The 19,919-nt window shown below is 46.1% G+C and overlaps 1 protein-coding gene across 1 annotated transcript in view; it reads right to left on the bottom strand.

Annotated features, from left to right (window-relative positions):
* The window catches only part of LOC124775739, a 300,224-nt gene extending 297,530 nt beyond the window's left edge, over positions 1 to 2,694 (bottom strand). Inside the window, exon 1 of the mRNA XM_047250568.1 lies at positions 2,382 to 2,694. Within this exon, the coding sequence (XP_047106524.1) occupies positions 2,382 to 2,694 (313 nt within the window). The remainder of the gene's footprint in view (positions 1 to 2,381) is intronic.
* Between the last annotated feature and the right edge of the window lie 17,225 nt (positions 2,695 to 19,919).

Genomic DNA, 19,919 nt, shown 5'->3' with positions numbered 1-19,919 from the left:
GACCAAGCGAATACTCCAACTCAGTCTGAAGGGGTACGTGGATACCTTCCGGGACGGGAGGTGGCAGTAGCTTTAAAATGCCTCTGGCAGTGGCGTTTCCTTCGTAATAATAGCCTGTGTACGAGTGTGGTTTGTTCTCCGCGAAATAAGAGTAATATCACATTAGTCACGACTTGGCATTGACTGGATAAATTGCACTGGATCGGAACGAAGGAAGGATACGCCTGGAATGTGATGTGAAGGCGTTATATTTCGTACCTGTCTCCAGTCGGCAATCTTCATGAAGCTACACAGCATTTGGTTCTGGAACGGCAAGGAATCAATCGGAGGCTGTTGCCCCCACGAATATAACAGAGCATTCCTGCCCAAGGAAGTCACATCTCATACTGATGTTGATAATACACTGAAGCGCCAAAGAAACTGGTATAGGCATACATACTCAAATACAGAGATATGTAAACAGGCAGAATACGGCGCTGCGGCCGGTAACCCCTACATAAGACAACAAGTGCCTAGCGCAGTTGTTAGATCGGTTACTGTTGCTCCAATGGCGGGTTATCAAGGTTTAAGTGAGTTTGAACATGGTGTTATTGTCGGCGGACGAACGATGGGACACAGCATTTCCGAGATAGCGATGAAGTGGGGATTTTCCCGTACGATCATTTTACGAGTGTACGGTGAATATCAGGAATTCGGTAAAACATCAAATCTCCGACATCGCTGCGGCCGGAAAAGATCCTCCAAGGACGGGACCAACGACAACTGAAGAGAATCGTTCCATGTGACAGAAATGCAAGGCTTCCGCAAATTGCTGCAGATTTCAATTCTGGGCCATCAAAAAGTGTCAGCGTGCGAACCATTCAACGAAACATCATCGATACGGGCTTTCGGAGCCGAGGGCCCAATCGGATGTCCTTGATGACTGCACGAGACAAACCATTACGCCTCGTCTGGGCCCGTGAACACCGACATTGGACTGTTAATGAGTGGTAACATGTTGCCTGGTCGGACGAGTCTCGCTTCAAATTGTGGTTCAAAATGGCTCTGAGCACTATGGGACTTAACTTCTTAGGTCATCAGTCCCCTAGAACTTAGAACTACTTGAACCTAACTAACCTAAGGACATCACACACAATCATGACCGAGGCAGGATTCGAACCTGCGACCGTAGCGGTCGCGCCTAGAACCGCTCGGCCACTCCGGCCGGCTTTCAAATTGTATCTAGCGGATACGGATATGGAGACAACCTCATGAATCCATGGAGCCTGCATGTCAGCAGGGAAATGTTGAAGCTGGTGGAAACTCTGTAATGGTGTGGGCGTCTGCAGTTGGAGTGATATAGAATCCCTGATACGTCTAGATATGACTCTGACAGGTGACACGTACGTAAGCATCCTGTCTGATCACCTGCATCCATTCATGTCCATTGTGCATTCCGACGGACTTTGGCAATTCCAGCAGGACAATGCGACACCCCACACGTCCAGAATTGCTACAGAGTGGCTGCAGGACCACTCTCCCCAATTTGAACACCTCCACTGGCCACCGAACTCCGCAGACATGAACATTATTGAGCATGTCTGGGATGCCTTGCAACGTGCTGTTCAGAAGAGATCTCCACCCACTTGAACTCTTAGGAATTTATGGACAGCCCTACAGGATTTATGGTGTCAGTTCCCTCCAGCACTACTTGAGACATTAGTCGAGTCCATGCCACGTCGGGCTGTGGCACTTCCGCGTGCTCCCGGGGGCCCTACACGATATTAGGCAAGCGTTGTTGGGTTGTTTGGAGGAAGAGACCAAACATCGAGGTCATCGGTCTCATCGGATTAGGGAAGGACGGGGAAGGAACTCGGCCGTGCCCTTTCAGAGGAACCATCCCGGCATTTGCCTGGAGCGATGTAGGGAAATCACGGAAAACCTAAATCAGGATGGCCGGACGCGGGATAGAACCGTTGTCCTCCAGAATGCGAGTACAGTGTGTTAACCACTGCGCCACCTAGCTCGGTTAGGCAGGTGTACCAGTTTCTTTAGCTCTTCAGTATAGATATCTGTTCAGAATGGAATAGAACTCGGTTTGATATCCATTGAGCGATGAATTTCTCCGCAAAAGTTCGTAAACATTGGACTGGCGCTTCATGGCGTGACACGTCCAATTTTCGTCAGTGTATTTGTGACTCCATTGATTGTTCGTGAATCTTATAATCGATTATGGCTGTTTCCACCTGTTTATGCGGAGTACTTTGTATCCGTTATGCAGAGAGTCAACTGCTAGTTCCTGTGCAGGTCTCCCCGCATCTCAGTCAGTCTAGTGGCAGACAGTGTGGTGCCGGACGCCGTGCGAGGTGAGACAAGGCAGGGGCGGGGGCAGAGGCACTGACCGGTCAGCGAGGTGCAAAGCGTCCAGATGCCGCCGTGCGTGGGCACGAGGAAGACGGCGTCCTCCTGGCGGCTGAAGGCGGAGGCGGAGCCGGGAGCGAGGCGGCGCGTCACGCCGAGCACGAGCCGCGCGACGCGCCCGCCCAGCAGCCACTCGGCCGCGACCGGCGCCAGCGACTGGTTGAGGCGCGCGCGGCTCCACGACAGCTGCTCCCAGCGGTCGGTCATCATTGCGGCGCACAGCAGCGCCGTGGCCGCCGCCGTCAGCGCCAGCGTCGCCAGCAGGAACCACGCCGTCGCGCTGCCCGTCGGCATGGCCCGGCCGCGCGCTGCGCCCTACTGACGCGGCCCACCTCGCTGCCGCTGCCGCCGCCTCCACGGCGAATCGATGCGGGCGCGCTTCCGCCGTGCCGGCCACTGCCGCACTGACCGACGCCACTGCGGCAGCCGCGACGCCGGCGCTGCGCTGCCGGGGGCGGCGCGCGCAGCCGCCACCGATCCGGCGGCGGCGCACGTGCACGCGGAGCGGGGCGCACACCCTGGCCGGTCGGCTGCCAAGCGTCGTGGTCAAAAAATCTGAGAAATGGGCTGACATTACTTATCAGGCAGAGCTTGTCTCCGACAAGTGACGTGGGTCCTAATCCAACAGTTCGCTCACAGAGTGCGTTAAATCTGTTACACCGAATCAAACTGCTGACTGCCCCCGAAATCAACTGGTCCAAGTGCCAATGGCAGTCACGTCTTCTGCTACCACCTGATAACGAATAACTTCGTGAATTATGAAACACAACGTTCATATTTTATGTCAGGTAAGACCTTCAAGAGTGTGTTACGTAGAGGGGAAAAAAGTTGCTATTAATGAAAGCAACTGGCAGAAAATGCTCTGGTGTGTTCAGAAGCTCCCGTTACAGACTTGTAGGACCTGTAGAGAGGACTGAGTACACAAGACTTGTATGACTTATAGAGGGACTGAGTACACGAGACTTGAAGGACCTGTAGGGAGGACTGAGTACACAAGACTTGTAGGACCTGTAGAGGGGACTGAGTACACAAGACTTGTAGGACCTATAGAGGGGACTGAGTACACAAGACTTGTAGGACCTGTAGCGGGGACTGAGTACACGAAACTTATAGGACCTGTAGAGAGGACTGAGTACACAAGACTTGTAGGACCTGTAGAGGGGACTGAGTACGCAATATTTTGAAAATGATCCCCTGTCCAGAAACGCCATCCAACGACGCTACAGAGCGTCAAAGTTATAGGCGCCGACGTCCGTCTTCTTCCATTGGAACTACATCCCAGGATGGAACTTGCCTCCTCGAAAATTTTCCGCCATTCCTCTCTGGACTTCGCTGTAGATCTCCAGTTACGGCAACCAACTCGGGCAGCATCTTCTCCAACCTCATCACTCCATCTCAAGCTCGCTCGTCCTCTTGTTCTTCTCTCTCCAGCTTCACTGCAGTAGGTTTTCCTTGCAGGATCCGTCTCATCAAGTCGTATTACATGTCCAATCTACATGTCTCAATCTACACAACTTTATGACCTACAACACATCATCCTCCTTATAGCAGTCATAAAGCACATCATTCCATCGCCTCCTCGTACTCCCATTTTCATACACAGGTCCAAAGATTCAAATCAATATACTTCTTTCGTGTGGTGTTAGTCTACTTTCAGCCTGCTTTGTAATCGTCGATGTTTCTGAGCCACGCGTAACTACTCGGCGTATCAGGGTTTTATATAATCGGCACTTAGTCTCTCGTGATAGAAGCTTGGATTTAAAATGTCACAGCATTCCAAAATAATATCGATTACAAGCACTTATGCGGGTCGTAATTTCAGTCGAATTGCTGCCATTTGCTTCTGTCTTTGCGTCCAGATAAGTGAAACATTCCATTCGCTAGAAAGTCGTTCGATCAAGGCCGGCGCCAATAAATGTATGTATATACAGGGCGATTCCGTGATGATGTTACAAACTGTCTAGGATGATGGAGAAGAATGATGTCTCAATCTGAGGTAAGGGTCTCTGTACCGGCAACGAACGAGTCGATATCCATAAGCGAAAACGATTCTGATACCTCTCACAGTGAAATACGTGTACTGCTACTATTGTTGCTAAGATTGTAGGGTACGCAACTTTCAGAGAAGGTAGTATGGATCATGACAGGGAAAAAATAACCAGTAAACATAGGCTCTAAAATGTGCACCGGACGGGTTATTAGCACTTGTTCATCTTCGCTACCATGAAACGCATCTCCTCTATTCAAAAAGTGTCGTAGCTCTTAAGGTACGCGTTTTAGAGCCCGTGTTTACTAGACATTTTTTCTTGTTCTACCAGAGCTATCAGAACGGTTTTCGCTTATAATTTCCGGCTCGTTCGTTTCGTAGGAGGACCCTCATCTCAAATAGATATATCATTCTTCTCGATCATCCTAGAAAGTCTGTAACATCATCACGGAATCAGTCTGTACAGTATATATCCATTTACAGGCGTCGGTGTCTATAACTTTGGCGCTCTGTAGTGTCGTTGGATGACGTTTCTGGACATGGGATCCTATTAAAGGTATTATGCACTCACTTGCCTCTGCAAGTGCTAGAACTTTATAACGAAAATCTCTGAACACCCTGTATGTAAAGAGGTTCATTTGTTTGTTTGAAATTCATATGAATCTACAGTTTCATTTCAGTATTGACTAAATTTTGCAGACTTAACCTTCAAGACGATAAAAGGATCACCGTCTACATAAGATTTCGTATTCTGACTTGAAGCATATATATATATATATATATATAATGTACAGGGTGAATCACCTAAAATTTGCACCGCAAATATTGCGAAAATGGAAAGTGCTGTTGATGCGATTGTCACAGAATAGATTGGTAGTCATGGGTCTCGTACTGACAGTCAATCAATAGACAGTAATAATAGTTGCAGCGCGGGATAAGCTGAGCGGTCTTGGCGCTGCAGTCATGGACTGTGTGGCTGGTCCCGGCGGAGGTTCGAGTCCTCCCTCGGGCATGGGTGTGCGTGTTTGTCCTTAGGATAATTTAGGTTACGTAGTGTGTAAGCTTAGGGACTGATGACCTTAGCAGTTAAGTCCCATAAGATTTCACACATTTTTTTGTGATAATAGTTAGAAAGTGGATTTTTTGTACAGACATACACTTTTTAAGTGGAATAATGTTTATTGACATTAAATTAGGATGTCAGTGGTGTTTTTGCAGGTTACAATTCGAGTTGTTTACGAGACTACATATTTTGAAAAGTTCTCACGCCGACACTTGTACAATACTAGTACTACACACTAGAAACAACACAAGTGGAATCACTAGTTACCTGGGTTCTGGGCAGTAATGAGACACCTAACCATCACAAGTTGTGTTCAAAATGACCACCGGCAGTGACAATACACGCTTCCAGGCTGATATGGAACGACTGTTGCACACGTGCTAGTATTTCAGCGAAGTTGTCCGAGCAGGCTGCAGTAATAGCCGTTGTTTATCATCGGGTGATGGCGGTATGTCCTTGTAGACAGCGTCTTTCACCTTTCCCCACACAAAAATGTCTACAGCGTCAAATCCTGGGAACGGGCCGATCAGGTTACGGGTCCTCCGCACCCAGTCCAACGATTTGGAAACAATTCGCGAAGACATGCTGCAGTGTTTCGTGCCAGAAGTCGTATTGGTACCACAGGTTCCTCCTACTCTGCAGAAAAACGTCATCTAGCATCCATGGAAGAGGTGTGATAGAAGGCTGTGATAGTTGTGCACTTTCACTAATTCGTCTGTGGAAAATGGGCCTGTGAACTGATGGTTCATTATCCCACACTATACGTTTATACTCCATGAACACTGACGTTCCACCTACGAAGCCAACGGGAATCGTCAACAGATCAATAGTCCATGTTTCGGCGATATAAATTGGTAAATGTGGCTTCATCACTAAACAAGATACAAGATGCATCTGGAATATCCTGTCTTAATGCCCATGTACGGAAGTTAACACGATTCTCATAATCGTTTACATGAAGCTCTTGATGGAGACGGATGTGATAAGGATGGAACCTATGTAGTCGCGCGGGGCAGCCGTGCGGTCTAGGGGGGGCGTCTTGCCACGGTTAGCGCGGCTCCCCTCGTCGGAGGTTCGAGTCCTCCCTTGGGCACGGGTGTGTGTGTTGTCCGTAGCGTAAGTTAGTTTAAGTTGGATTAAGTAGTGTGTAAGCCTAGAGACCGATGGCCACAGCAGCTTGGTCCCATAGAAAAAAAAAGGACCTATGAAGATGAAGGTTGTGTGGGAACCTATGAAGATGGAGAATGCGTAGGACACTTCCTGACTCAAGCCACTTCCTCGTACGATTGTGTAGGAGCTGGTCTGCGGATGAACTGCAACAGCAGCAAGAACATTAATTTCCCCCTCTTCTCTCGTCCCTTGTTTCCTTCTGTTACGTTGTCTAGGTGTTACACTACCACTTTTACGTAACTGGTTGAAGAGGTAGATAAATAACTGTCGAAATGGTTTGTGGCGAAACAACCGCTGTTCCATTTGAGAGGTACAGAGGCGAGCGAGTGTGCAGAGACTTCCCCCAGTTCACTGTTACTGGCGTCACTCATCATAATGCGCAGCATGCAAGGTATTGCGCCATAATCTAAGAAATAAATTAAAAATTAAAGTAGCTTTTCCGAACTTTGTCAATATATATTTCGCTAAATACATTGTTTTAAGTAAAACTCAAATGGCGCTAAATAATAAAGACAGAAAGCCAAAAATTGTTCAGGCTGTGCTTATGTATGTCGCAATCAATTGTTACAAGAGTCAACCTGATCGGAGCAATATTTTGGTCAAAACTGAAGGCACTAAGTATCAGACTCAGAAAAAACGTGTTGAACTCGCGAGGACTGTACACAGTCCTGGATCGTTAATATTTCTAAAGACTCACTTCGCACCTAGCTATCAACCGGTCTGCGTCAATCAAACGCCGGCTTACGCGCTACTTCGGATGACGTCACAGCCAGTCTGCTGCTAAAAGCATGTTTTCGGTACAAATAGGAAGTGAACTCGCGAGGACTGTACACCGTCCTAGATCGTCTTAGTTTCACGAAAGCAAGTGTTTGTGTGCCGCCCGTAATGTTAACAAAACAGCGTGGCAAATGGTGAGATTATTTTCCACTTTTGTGGCGAGCAATTAACTTTGATGAGTGGTGCTTACCGTAGAGGTCGCCTCTGAACTGCTCATAAAGCAGTTATGATAGTGACATTATTATTATTATTATTATTATTGTCAGGAATATTGTATTGCATTAAACTAGGGACCTAGAAACGACGAAGAGGCTACGTCCCTCCACAGCCCTCAGTGGTTCACAGCAATCCACCCACCCTACCGCCGCCCCACACCGATCCCACGTTTATTGTGCGGTTCGGCCCCCAATGGACCCCCATTCCCCCCCCCCCCCCTCCACACCTCCCCTTTCCCTCTTCCGGGAACGTCTCATGCCAGCCGAGTGTAGCCCCAAATGTTTGCGTAGTAGAGTAATTATGGCGTACGCGTACGTGGAAACAGTGTTTGCGCAGTGTAGCTGATGCGGAATAAGGGTAACCAGCCCTTATTCCCCGAGATAGATGGAAAACCACCTTAAAAACCATCCACAGGCTGGCCTGCACAACGGACCTCGACACTAATCTGCCGGGAAGCAGCGGGTTAGACCGCGCGGCTAGCTGGTCGGGCTTATCGGGAATATTACTATGTTTGTGCGTGTAAACTTTTACTGAATAAGTAAATCAGACAGAATGCAAAACTTTTACTTATAATCATAGTTCCTGATTACACGGAGTAAATAGAAAGTAGAAACATTTCAGTGAGCACAAGAAGAATGCGGACTTGCAGCCTGCAAACTATAGTCAGCATGTTCTCCATCGCTTTCTGGCTGACTGCAAAAACAGTTTCCAAACTCTAGGAAACGACAGCAAATATATTCTTATTTAACTTCCCGCCACACAGGTATACTGGGATATCTTGCTGCATACACAGAACAAGAACGAACTGCATTCTTCCCACATACTCCATACAACTTGAGCATTTCGGCTTTTTCTGCATTGGTAAATCCCACTGTCTTCTTATGACCTACTGCTTGACCGAACAAGAACGAACTGGGTTCTTCTTACACACTCCATACACCATGAGGATGTCGGCTTTTTCTGAATTGGTGAATCCCAGCGTCCACTCTCAACCTGCTGCTTGGACTGTCACACGCTACCCGATAAACAAGTCGCAGTGCACTCAAGGAACACGCATGCACACAGTAAGCGAACATAACAACATCGTACCTAGCAACTACGCCGACTGAATGACACAAACAAGTGTCGGCGTGGAAACTTTTCAAAATAAGTTATTCGTAGACGACTCGCACTAGAATCCTGCAACAAACACCACTGGCATCCTAATGTACCCTACTTTTAGTTTGTTAATCTCAGTACGCATTGTTGCATTTAAAAAAGTGAACGTTGGCACAAAAAACACAATTTCGAAGTAGAGGCGTCCAGGAAAATGTAGACACTCTTTGATAGCTAATATCTTTGGAACAAAAGACATACCGTTGCACTTTTGCGGGGTAGCGTAGTTCATTTTTTTTTTTTTTTCAGCAGATCTTGGCGCGCGTTTTCAATGAGATGATAGTGCAGCAGTGAAAGAACTAAGTCTGTTGTTTGCGCAATGCAAGGCCGCATTGGAGTGGTACTGGAAGTACGGTACTGTTCAGGACATGCATAAGGAAAGGTCTGACCGACCAAAAGCATGAGAAGTCCAGCTTCCAGCGCTGCTGTGTTGTAACATTTTACTAGGTCAACTCACAAAAATTGTGGAACAGGGTGCACGTGAAAGCGGAGTAAGCCGATCAAGCATACGACGAATTACGAAGGCTGCAAAGTGGAAAGTGTACATTCCAAGATCACTGCATGCTATGAACGAGGACGACCCGGATCAAAGGATGAAGTACTGTGAATGGTTTGACGGCATGCTTCGCGACGGTGAACGGTTTGCAGGGATGGTTATCTGGTCTAACGAGGCGCAGTTCAAACTGACCGCCACAACTTCGTTTACTGGTCTCCTGAAAATCCTCACGTTCACGTGGACATGCCTGTTGATCAGCCGGGTGTTAATGTGTGGTGCGGTCTGTCATCGCACTGTTTGATAGGCCCACTCTTCTTTGAAGGTACCGTAGCTGGTGAGGTGTATCTTCATATGCTGCAAACATCGATTTTACATGCCATCCGAGAGGTGTTTGGAAAGGAAAGATTTTACTTAGGTTTAAGTAGTCCTAAGTTCTAGGGGACTGATGACCTCAGAAGTTAAGTCCCATAGTGCTCAGAGCCATTTTGATGGACAACAGGAAAAAAATTTTGAAGCACAAGAGGCGGTGATGCCAGCCAGCATAGCTCTGTCGAAACCGACCATGCAATAAAATGTTTTGTCAGCGATCTTGGCTTGTGAAGAGTCCCTCATGCATCAACTACGTTGTAGTGCGGCTTGTCTTGAGTACCTGGCTAGCGGTTTTTCATGCCCCTGGTTTCCATGAAAATCGATGTTATGCGTACCCTTAGTTAGTGCTGTTCCGAGCACGTGGGTATAGCGTAGCAGCTAAAGCTCACTGCCACTGCAGTACGTGTTCGAATCTTGCGTGTGTACTTCTTTCTTTTTTTTTTCTTTTCTTCTTCTTTTATAACATGATCGTACAGAATATCATTAAATATTGTATGTCACGCAAAATTATTAAAAAAGCTAATCATGTCCACCACATTAATTTAATTAATAAATCAATCACCACAGCACCTTCCTTCAAATGTGTACTCGGTTTGTGGTTGATAGTTAAAACTCCAAATTTTTGAACAGCTCCAAAGAGTTCGCAACGATGGAGCAAGTATTAGTAGCAGCGGAAAGATTCCAGATATAAACAAAAGTACGAATCCCTAGTTTTGGGCTCAATTAAGTAACTAATACACTGAAACCGGCTGCCAGTACCAATCGATATACAATAGATCCTCTGCGGAACAAGGGGCGTCCGGGTCACGGGTTCGATTCCCGGCGGGGTCAGGGATTTTCTCTGCCTCGTGATAACTGGGTGTTGTGTGATGTCCTTAGGTTAGTTAGGTTTAAGTAGTTCCAAGTTCTAGAGGACTGATGACCATCGATGTTAAGTCCCATAGTGCTCAGAGCCATTTGAACCATTTGAACAAGGGGGGGGGGGGGGGGGACCGATTTGAACGAGATTAGTCATTCCTTTACAGCACAGTGCACTATATCTTCCCCATGAAAGATGTTTATTTTCATACGCACGTTGAAATTTAAAGGAAAAAATTGAAAGTGCTCTCGACTTGCTGAGGACTAATAGAGAAATCGCTTCGAAGGAAGATTATGTAAAAATACATTCCTAAATTCTGCATCAATTTAGTGCACGTGCTTCCACAGTGCTGAACATTTCAGTTGATCGAAGAAAGATCAGTCTTTTTGAATTTAATCTAACTGTGTTTCCGGGCTCTGCTTATGAAATATCCGCGTGCCTGCAAGACAGTAGCTTTCATTCAGTGAGCTTATTGTTTTACGAATTTATGTTTCGGTTGTATCTATGACAAATACCATTTGTAATTCTGTTACAGTATAGCAGCACAGCAAATGATACAAGTAACAGCGAGTAAGACGATTCTGTAGTGATCTATTCTCTAACAAACAGAATATACATTTGAAGAAAGTATGCTTAATTCATGAAATAACTACGGTAAAAATGACGTTTTTAATAATTTAGAGTGGCATTTACTATTGAATGATTATCTGCACTACGAAATTTGCAGAAAGGGAAGTATACAGACGGGATTTGAACCAGTATCGCCTGCGTTGTGGCCGTGAGCCTCAGCTGCCACACTACGCTAACTTGGTCAAAACCTAACATTACGGGTATACGAACCACACTTAAAAATTCAGGATCGATTTTATCGGAAACTAGAGGCTGTCGCATGAAAAATCACTAGCCAAGTACTCGGGACAGGTCCCTCCACAACACAAGACTCAACAAAATCCGTGGTTAATAGTTCTGATGATCTCCATGTGAATGAAACTGCTGAGCGCCTAGGCGATCGAGTGGTGTACGTTCAAGGGCCCATGGCAATCAGGTCTTCTGCCTCCACAAAATAAGGAATAATTCTGTGATTTATGAAACTCAGCGTTCATATTTTATAACAGTCAAGATATTCAAGATTGTGTCACGAAGAGGGAAAAAAGTAATTACTAAAAACTGGATCTAATGGCAACAAATAGACTTGACCTCTTTGAGGATGTGCGTATCGAAATTAGTATCAGTGACTACGACGCGGTTGCGGCAACAATGATTGCCAAAGTGCAAAGGACAAATAAAACAAGCAGAAAGATATATATGTTCAGTAAATTAGAAAAAAAATCAGTAGTGTCATGTCTAAATGAGGAATTTGGAACTTTCAGCAAGGGCTGGAGCATGTAGGGGCACTCTGGCACAAGTTTAAAAGAATAGTTGATCACGCAGTGGATAGATATGTATCCAGTGGAACAGTTCATAATGGGAGGGAACCTACATGGTATCCAGTCACTGTAAAGAAACTTCTAATGAAACAGAGTGCATTATAGGTGTAAAACAACGTAGAGCTATTGGTAGAGAGATGGCGAATGGAACGCGTTTGGCTGTCAAGAGAGCGATGAGTGATGCCTTCAATGACTACCGTAGCAGAGTATTATAGGTGATCTTTCTCAGAACCCAAAGAAATTCTGGTCATATTTAAGTTGTTAGTGTGGTGTCACCGCCAGACACCACACTTGCTAGGTGGTAGCCTTTAAATCGGCCGCGGACCATTAGTATACGTCGGACCCGCGTGTCGCCACTGTCAGTGATTGCAGACCGAGCGCCACCACACAGGTCTAGAGAGACTTCCTAGCACTCGCCCCAGTTGTACAGCAGAGTTTGCCAGAGATGGATCACTGACAATTACGCTCTCATTTGCCGAGACGATAGTTAGCATAGCCTTCAGCTACGTCATTTGCTACGACCTAGCAAGGCGCCATTACCAGTTATATTGAGATTATATTAATGTCTAAACAAGAGCGATGTTCTCCAATTGTGGATTAAAGTTAAGTATTCCAAAAACTACGTTCTTTTCTTTATAGTATAATTACTTTACCTTGTTCCAGACCTCACGCCAATCTGCGTGAGCTTAAAAGCGTGCATTTCGGCCTCCTCTAGCAACACGGTGTTGGCTCTTCTGCCAACACTTCAGTTAGTGGCAACAAAGTTAGTGTCCACTCCCTAGTAAATGAGACAGGAACTGAAACTGAGGGTAACAAAGCAAAAGCTGAAATGCTTAACTCCATTTTTAAATATTTCTTTACAAAGGCAAACCCAGGGGAATTGCTCCAATTTAATCCTAATACACTGAAAAGATGAATGAAATAAGTATTAATGTCAGTGGTGTTGAGAACCAGTAAAATCGTTAAAACTGCACAGATTTCCAGGGCCCTATGGAATCCCTGTGAGACTCACACTGAATTTGTGGCTGAGTTAGTCCCTCTTCTAACTGTAATCCATCGCAGATCGCTCAAACAACAAAAAAACTGTGCCCAGTTCTTAGAAAAAGGCACAGCTCACACCCGTCTGGAAGAAGGGTAGTAGAAGTGATTCGCAAAACTGCCGTCCATTAGCCTTAACATGGGTTTGTTGTAGAATTTTACAATATATTCTGACGTCAAACATAATGAAGTACCTTTAACAGAATACCTTCTCATTGCCAGTCAGTATGGATTTAGAAAACATCGATCAAGTGAAACCCAACTCGCACTTCTCTCACATGATACACTGAAAGCTTTGCATCAAGGTAATCAGGTAGATGCAGTATTTCTTGATTTCCGAAAAGCATTTCACTCAGTCCCACACCTACTCTTATTGTCAAAAGTACAATCATATGGGGTATCAACTGAAATTTGTGACTGGATTGAGCACTCTTTGGTAGGGAGGTCGCAACATGTTATCTTGCATGGAGAGCCATCGTCAGGTGTAGAAATAACTTCCATTGTACCAGGAAAGTGAGCTGGGAACCTTGCTGTTCATGTTGTATATTAATGACCTTGCAGACAGTATTAATAGCAAAATGAGGCTTTTTGCAGATGATGCAGTTATCTGTAATGAAGTACTGTCGGAAAGAAACTGCATAAATATTCAATCAGCTCTTGATAAGATTTCAAAGTGGTGCAGAGGTGGGAAACTTGCTTTAAATGTTCAGAAATGAAAAATTTTCCACTTCACAAAACAGAAAAATGACTATAATATCAATGAATCACTGTTGGAATCGGCCAACTCATACAAGTAACTGGATGTAACATTTTGTAGGGTTTGAAATGCAATGATCATATAGTCGTTGGTAAAGCAGGTGGTAGTTTTCGGTTTATTAGTAGAATACTGAAGAAGGGCAATCAATCTACAAAGGAGATTGCTTACAAATCACTTGTGCGAACGGTTCTAGAATATTGCTCATGTGGGACCCGTACCAGATAGGACTAACAGGGGTTATTGAATGTATATGGAGAAGAGCAGCACATGTTGTCATAATTTTGTTTCATCAGTGGGAGAGTGTCGCAGAGATACTGAAGGAACTAAACTGGAAGACTCTTGAAGATGGACGTATAATACACTCCTGGAAATTGAAATAAGAACACCGTGAATTCATTGTCCCAGGAAGGGGAAACTTTATTGACACATTCCTGGGGTCAGATACATCACATGATCACACTGACAGAACCACAGGCACATAGACACAGGCAACAGAGCATGCACAATGTCGGCACTAGTACAGTGTATATCCACCTTTCGCAGCAATGCAGGCTGCTATTCTCCCATGGAGACGATCGTAGAGATGCTGGATGTAGTCCTGTAGAACGGCTTGCCATGCCATTTCCACCTGGCGGCTCAGTTGGACCAGCGTTCGTGCTGGACGTGCAGACCGCGTGAGACGACGCTTCATCCAGTCCCAAACATGCTCAATGGGGGACAGATCCGGAGATCTTGCTGGCCAGGGTAGTTGACTTACACCTCCTAGAGCACGTTGGGTGGCGCGGGATACATGCGGACGTGCATTGTCCTGTTGGAACAGCAAGTTCCCTTGCCGGTCTAGGAATGGTAGAACGATGGGTTCGATGACGGTTTGGATGTACCGAGCACTATTCAGTGTCCCCTCGACGATCACCAGTGGTGTATGGCCAGTGTAGGAGATCGCTCCCCACACCATGTTGCCAGGTGTTGGCCCTGTGTGCCTCGGTCGTATGCAGTCCTGATTGTGGCGCTCGCCTGCACGGCGCCAAACACGCATACGACCATCATTGGCACCAAGGCAGAAGCGACTCTCATCGCTGAAGACGACACGTCTCCATTCGTCCCTCCATTCACGCCTGTCGCGACACCACTGGAGGCGGGCTGCACGATGTTGGGGCGTGAGCGGAAGACGGCCTAACGGTGTGCGGGACCGTAGCCCAGCTTCATGGAGACGGTTGCGAATGGTCCTCGCCGATACCCCAGGAGCAACAGTGTCCCTAATTTGCTGGGAAGTGGCGGTGCGGTCCCCTACGGCACTGCGTAGGATCCTACGGTCTTGGCGTGCATCCGTGCGTCGCTGCGGTCCGGACCCAGGTCGACGGGCACGTGCACCTTCCGCCGACCACTGGCGAAAACATCGATGTACTGTGGAGACGTCACGCCCCACGTGTTGAGCAATTCGGCGGTACGTCCACCCGGCCTCCCGCATGCCCACTATACGCCCTCGCTCAAAGTCCGTCAACTGCACATACGGTTCACGTCCACGCTGTCGCGTCATGCTACCAGTGTTAAAGACTGCGATGGAGCTCCGTATGCCACGGCAAACTGGCTGACACTGACGGCGGCGGTGCACAAATGCTGCGCAGCTAGCGCCATTCGACGGCCAACACCGCGGTTCCTGGTGTGTCCGCTGTGCCGTGCGTGTGATCATTGCTTGTACAGCCCTCTCGCAGTGTCCGGAGCAAGTATGGTGGGTCTGACACACCGGTGTCAATGTGTTCTTTTTTCCATTTCCAGGAGTGTATCTCGAGAAAGTCTATTAACAAAGTTTCAAGTATTGGCTTTAAATGATGACTATAGGAACACACTACAACTCTTTACGTATCGCTCACGTAGGGATTGTGAGGAAAAGTTTAGAATAATTATTGTACGCACAGAGACATTCAAACAATCATTCTTTCCACGCTCCATGCGTGAATGGAACAGGAAGAAACCCTACTAAATGCCATGCACATCATGGTGGTTTGCAGAGAAGAGATGTAGATGTAGAAATGAAAGCAAATGACTAAGGTGTGTCACATGAAGTACATAAATACCACGCCACACTTGTTTTTTATAAATGAATCTTGGACAACAAGATTAAATTCCATGTGCTTCATTTGAGAAAAGGGCGATTGCCGGAAGCAGGGCTGGATGCCCGTCAATGAAATTTGCTCGGGGACAACTTCAGACAGGTTACCCAGATGAACGTTTGGAAGGTAACCCTGGTGGGACTATTTAAATGATTGAGAATGTAGGCAAAAGTTAGTGTACTAACAACATTTATTTTTTCATGACAAGTCATAAATTATACTAAACAAGTTATCGATTGAATACCCTAAACAGGTTATTTACTACTCCACTGGTTGGATCCTGGGTGGCAGACAAAATTTAACTAGGTGAACAGTGAGTCAAGTACTCTGGCCTTAAAAATGTCGATAACGCAAGCTGAATTGATCTGACGCCGAGAAAACTTTGATTGATCAAATCTATTGAAGTTTCTCTACAAAGGTGCAGCTGAGAGCGGGTGGAAATTGAGATCTGTACGCTCTGACAATACCGGAGCGGCAATACGTTATCCTGTTTACTCCGACTTGCAGCTGGCGAGATGTGTGCAGTGGAAGTGAGACGTGGAGGCGGCACCTGTGAATCGATCACGGTCACGAAAGAATTGCAAAACTCTCATGGTCTAGCGATAAGGCCGACAGACCGCAATTTACTCTCTACCAGAGACCTGAAATCACAGTAGATATCAGTGTGTGACACAGCCGCTCACTGGTCGTACCAAGGACCAATTTAGCTCACTTATACAACAGAGCACACAAGGATACCAAACGTCAAGACTGATAAACCAGAAATGAATAAGTGTGCCCTCGGCAAACGAGTAGTCCAAGACGTATGATGTCACACTGTCAGTACAGTAAGAACTTCACCACAGGTACCCCAGTCTTAACTACTCGTAGGGTAATTAAGTCTCAGGGCAGGTCCCAAGTACCAACCACACATGCCAGAGCTTCGACCAGAAGGGTTACCAGATCAAAGTCCCACACCCAAGTGCCTCGCACCACGCCAGAAAATATTTTATTTTCCTGCAACGTGCACAAACGATGCTGCCTTCATCCTGGCTTGAGCCAATCACAGGGCTCTAGAGGCGCTAAATCTCCCCTCCCACATGACAGCACAAACTCATGTCGAACCAGGGCAAGAGTTAAGAAACCTGCATCTCTGAAAAAAAGGGAACTGCCAATTACTGTTTTTTTTTAGTTTTTGCGGAGGGAGAAGGGATAATCTCCAAATGTTTCTCAGATGCCGGAGTTTTCTTATACAACAGAGGCAGCCGGGGGAAAACTTGTGAATTTTTATTATGCATGGCTCTGCACACAGTGCTCTCTTTATGACTACACTGTGTAGACACATTCCTTTAGACTGTCACCCCAGCCCAGGCTTCCACTGGCGCCACGGCAGGTAGCTTGGCGTTGTTCTGTTGGAGTCCTGTCTCGATGAGGGGCTGCCCTGTTGGCCCTGTACGGCTGTGGGCCTGTCCAGCAAGATTTACTAAGGGATGGGCTCCCAACATGCTGCTTCTATGAGCTAAGTTTCATAAAAATACCTCATGCTTTTAGCGCCCTACCATGCTCCATCAATTTTTGCTCAGACCGTTAACTTTCTAGAGTCTCGCACAAGGTGCGTCAGGTTGTAATGAAATCTTTAATAATTTTCCATATTCGAAAAATAGGTGAAAGAGTAACTTGTCCTCTCTCACTGCCCTCTACCTGTTGTTGATTTCTGCATGGGTAGTGTCTCACTTCGATATTGTTTAGTGTGACATGAACCAGAGGAAATCATTGAAAATAGTAGGAGAATCTCATCCTCATAACCGATATATGTGTGTGAAAAAAGTTAACTTTGCTATTGAGGATTGCCCTTGGCTAAAACACATCCTAGCTTGAACTCATTGATTCCAGGGGGTTATTCATGCACATGAAACAGCAGGTCAGCAAGAGTACATATAAACATTGCTGTGAGTAGTATTTATTATGTTAGACCTAGGGGTCATTGCTACATCACAGATTTCCGTTAAACATTTGATATGTGGTTAAAAGGCCTTGCAGCAAAGAAATGTACCAATTCACATCATATACTGAGGTCAGAGATGTCTAATGTCCCTAATCATTTACAGTGCCCTGGAATATGAACTGTTCTCTGCTCATTGATTTATCCCTGCTCTGTCACTCATTTGGTCTCAATCATCAAACACATGCATTCTCAAATTCTCAGTGAACAAGCAAATCACATTTGTAATCTGTTTGCCTTATTACCTATGTTGTGTAAATTTGTGTATTATTTAGTATGACATGCAAACAAATACAGGCATATAATCACTGTCAATAACATTAATAAATGTACAGAAAAAAACGTAGATCTCACAATCAAGGCACTGTAATTGAAACATACAAAAACACAAAAAGATATTACATAGTGATATTACAGAAAGGTATCCTATCGCTCCCTTCTCAATGGTCCCTGTGGATACAAATTTTACACTTGAAAATATGGTTCAAATGGCTCTGAGCACTATGGGACTTAACATCTGTGGTCATCAGTCCCCTAGAACTTAGAACTACTTAAACCTAACTAACCTAAGGACATCACACACATCCATGCCCGAGGCAGGATTCGAACCTGCGACCGGAGCGGTCACGCGATTCCAGACTGAAGCGCCACACCGGCCGGCTCCACTTGAAAATATCACATGAATTGTGAACATGGCACTTATGCACATGCACAAACTGTGACTGGTAGGACTGAAGAACAGCAATTTGCACCAGAGTGGAATGGCCTCTCACTCAGTGCATGACATGGCAGAAGCGGTGGCAGACGTCTCTGGCATTTCCTCTCGTCTCTGGCTGCATCTGGTGTCCAGGTGGCATCCAGCAATTTTGGCCATTTCTCGACCGCAGCTGGACCCTTGGCATCATCCTGGTCAGGTCGCAGTCAGACATCATGGACTGGCGTGACACCATTACATTTGATGCGCAACGTGCCCCTTGGCATAGAAACTGATTCAATGTTAGTAGGACGTGGGACAGCCCTGCTCTTCCTGTTCACCTCTGCATCGGAACATGCGCCTGCTGGCGTGGAACTTCGACGGGACACGTGACTCTCAGCACCCCGCTGAGTTGGTTAGGCTCGGCGTGCGCAACGACTGGCGTGCCACGCAACTCGCTTGTCCTTTGATTTGCGGACTGTTGGCCGCTAGGGGTTTTGTTGCTGACATGTGGTGGCGTCCTGCTGTCTGCACTGGCTTGAGACGTGCCGTCTCCGCTGGTAGATGACAGGGCTGCGTGACGTAGGTGCATCAGCTGACAGTGGCCGGTTCTGTCATTGCAGGCAGTCCCCCATACCTGGGTTGCTATACGTGACTCATTACAGCTGCCAGCTGCACTCGCCTTTAGCTGGCTGGCGTGGTCCATGAGGTCCAGTCTGCCGTATTGGTTCCAGAGTCCGCACAATCCTCAAGTGTGGTCAAGTGCCATATTCTTTCACAAATGTCGTTACATCGATATAATCAATTTGCAGAAAAGAAAATAATGATGAGTAAAAATTTTTTTACTATATATATTATTACTAAGAACACAATATTCAAAAATAGTTTTAATGACTGCAGGGCCCTGTTAATGTTGTATGGACATAAATTATGTGATGTGAGGTGTCTTTGTGTGCGCACATGTTTTTTGTTATTTCTACTCCTGTCATGCACCCTAATTTTACCCTGGCGCTAACTCTATACCTCCACCAAACGTGCAGACTTCTCCCAATACTAAATACTAGCTTATTGTACTACTCTATGCCTTTGCTAATACTATCAAAGCGAAATTTCATGCATTTCATTCCTTGTGTACTCCTCTTTTATTTTTCGATGTTCGGTAGTGTTGTCTGCTGACGCTGAAGTGGTCAGGAAATGTGTGTACACACTCAGGTGCTGGTGATTTGCCTGAAATCTTTGTGGTGGCATTTATTTATGATTATGTACACATAAATTTACATAGTACAAGGATGTCTCCTATCTCCTCTGTCAGGATCGCTGCTGATGAAATGAAACACAAGCATACTGATACAGTTTTTCTCTAATATAAGTCTCATCCATAGTCCATAACTTCGTTTCTGCTTCCTGTTTCTGGGTCTG

The sequence above is a fragment of the Schistocerca piceifrons genome, chromosome 2 (genome assembly GCF_021461385.2).
Source record: "Schistocerca piceifrons isolate TAMUIC-IGC-003096 chromosome 2, iqSchPice1.1, whole genome shotgun sequence".
Lineage (NCBI taxonomy): Eukaryota > Metazoa > Arthropoda > Insecta > Orthoptera > Acrididae > Schistocerca > Schistocerca piceifrons.
The sequence above is the reverse complement of the archived record's forward strand: the minus strand, read 5'-3'. Positions and strand labels throughout refer to the sequence as shown.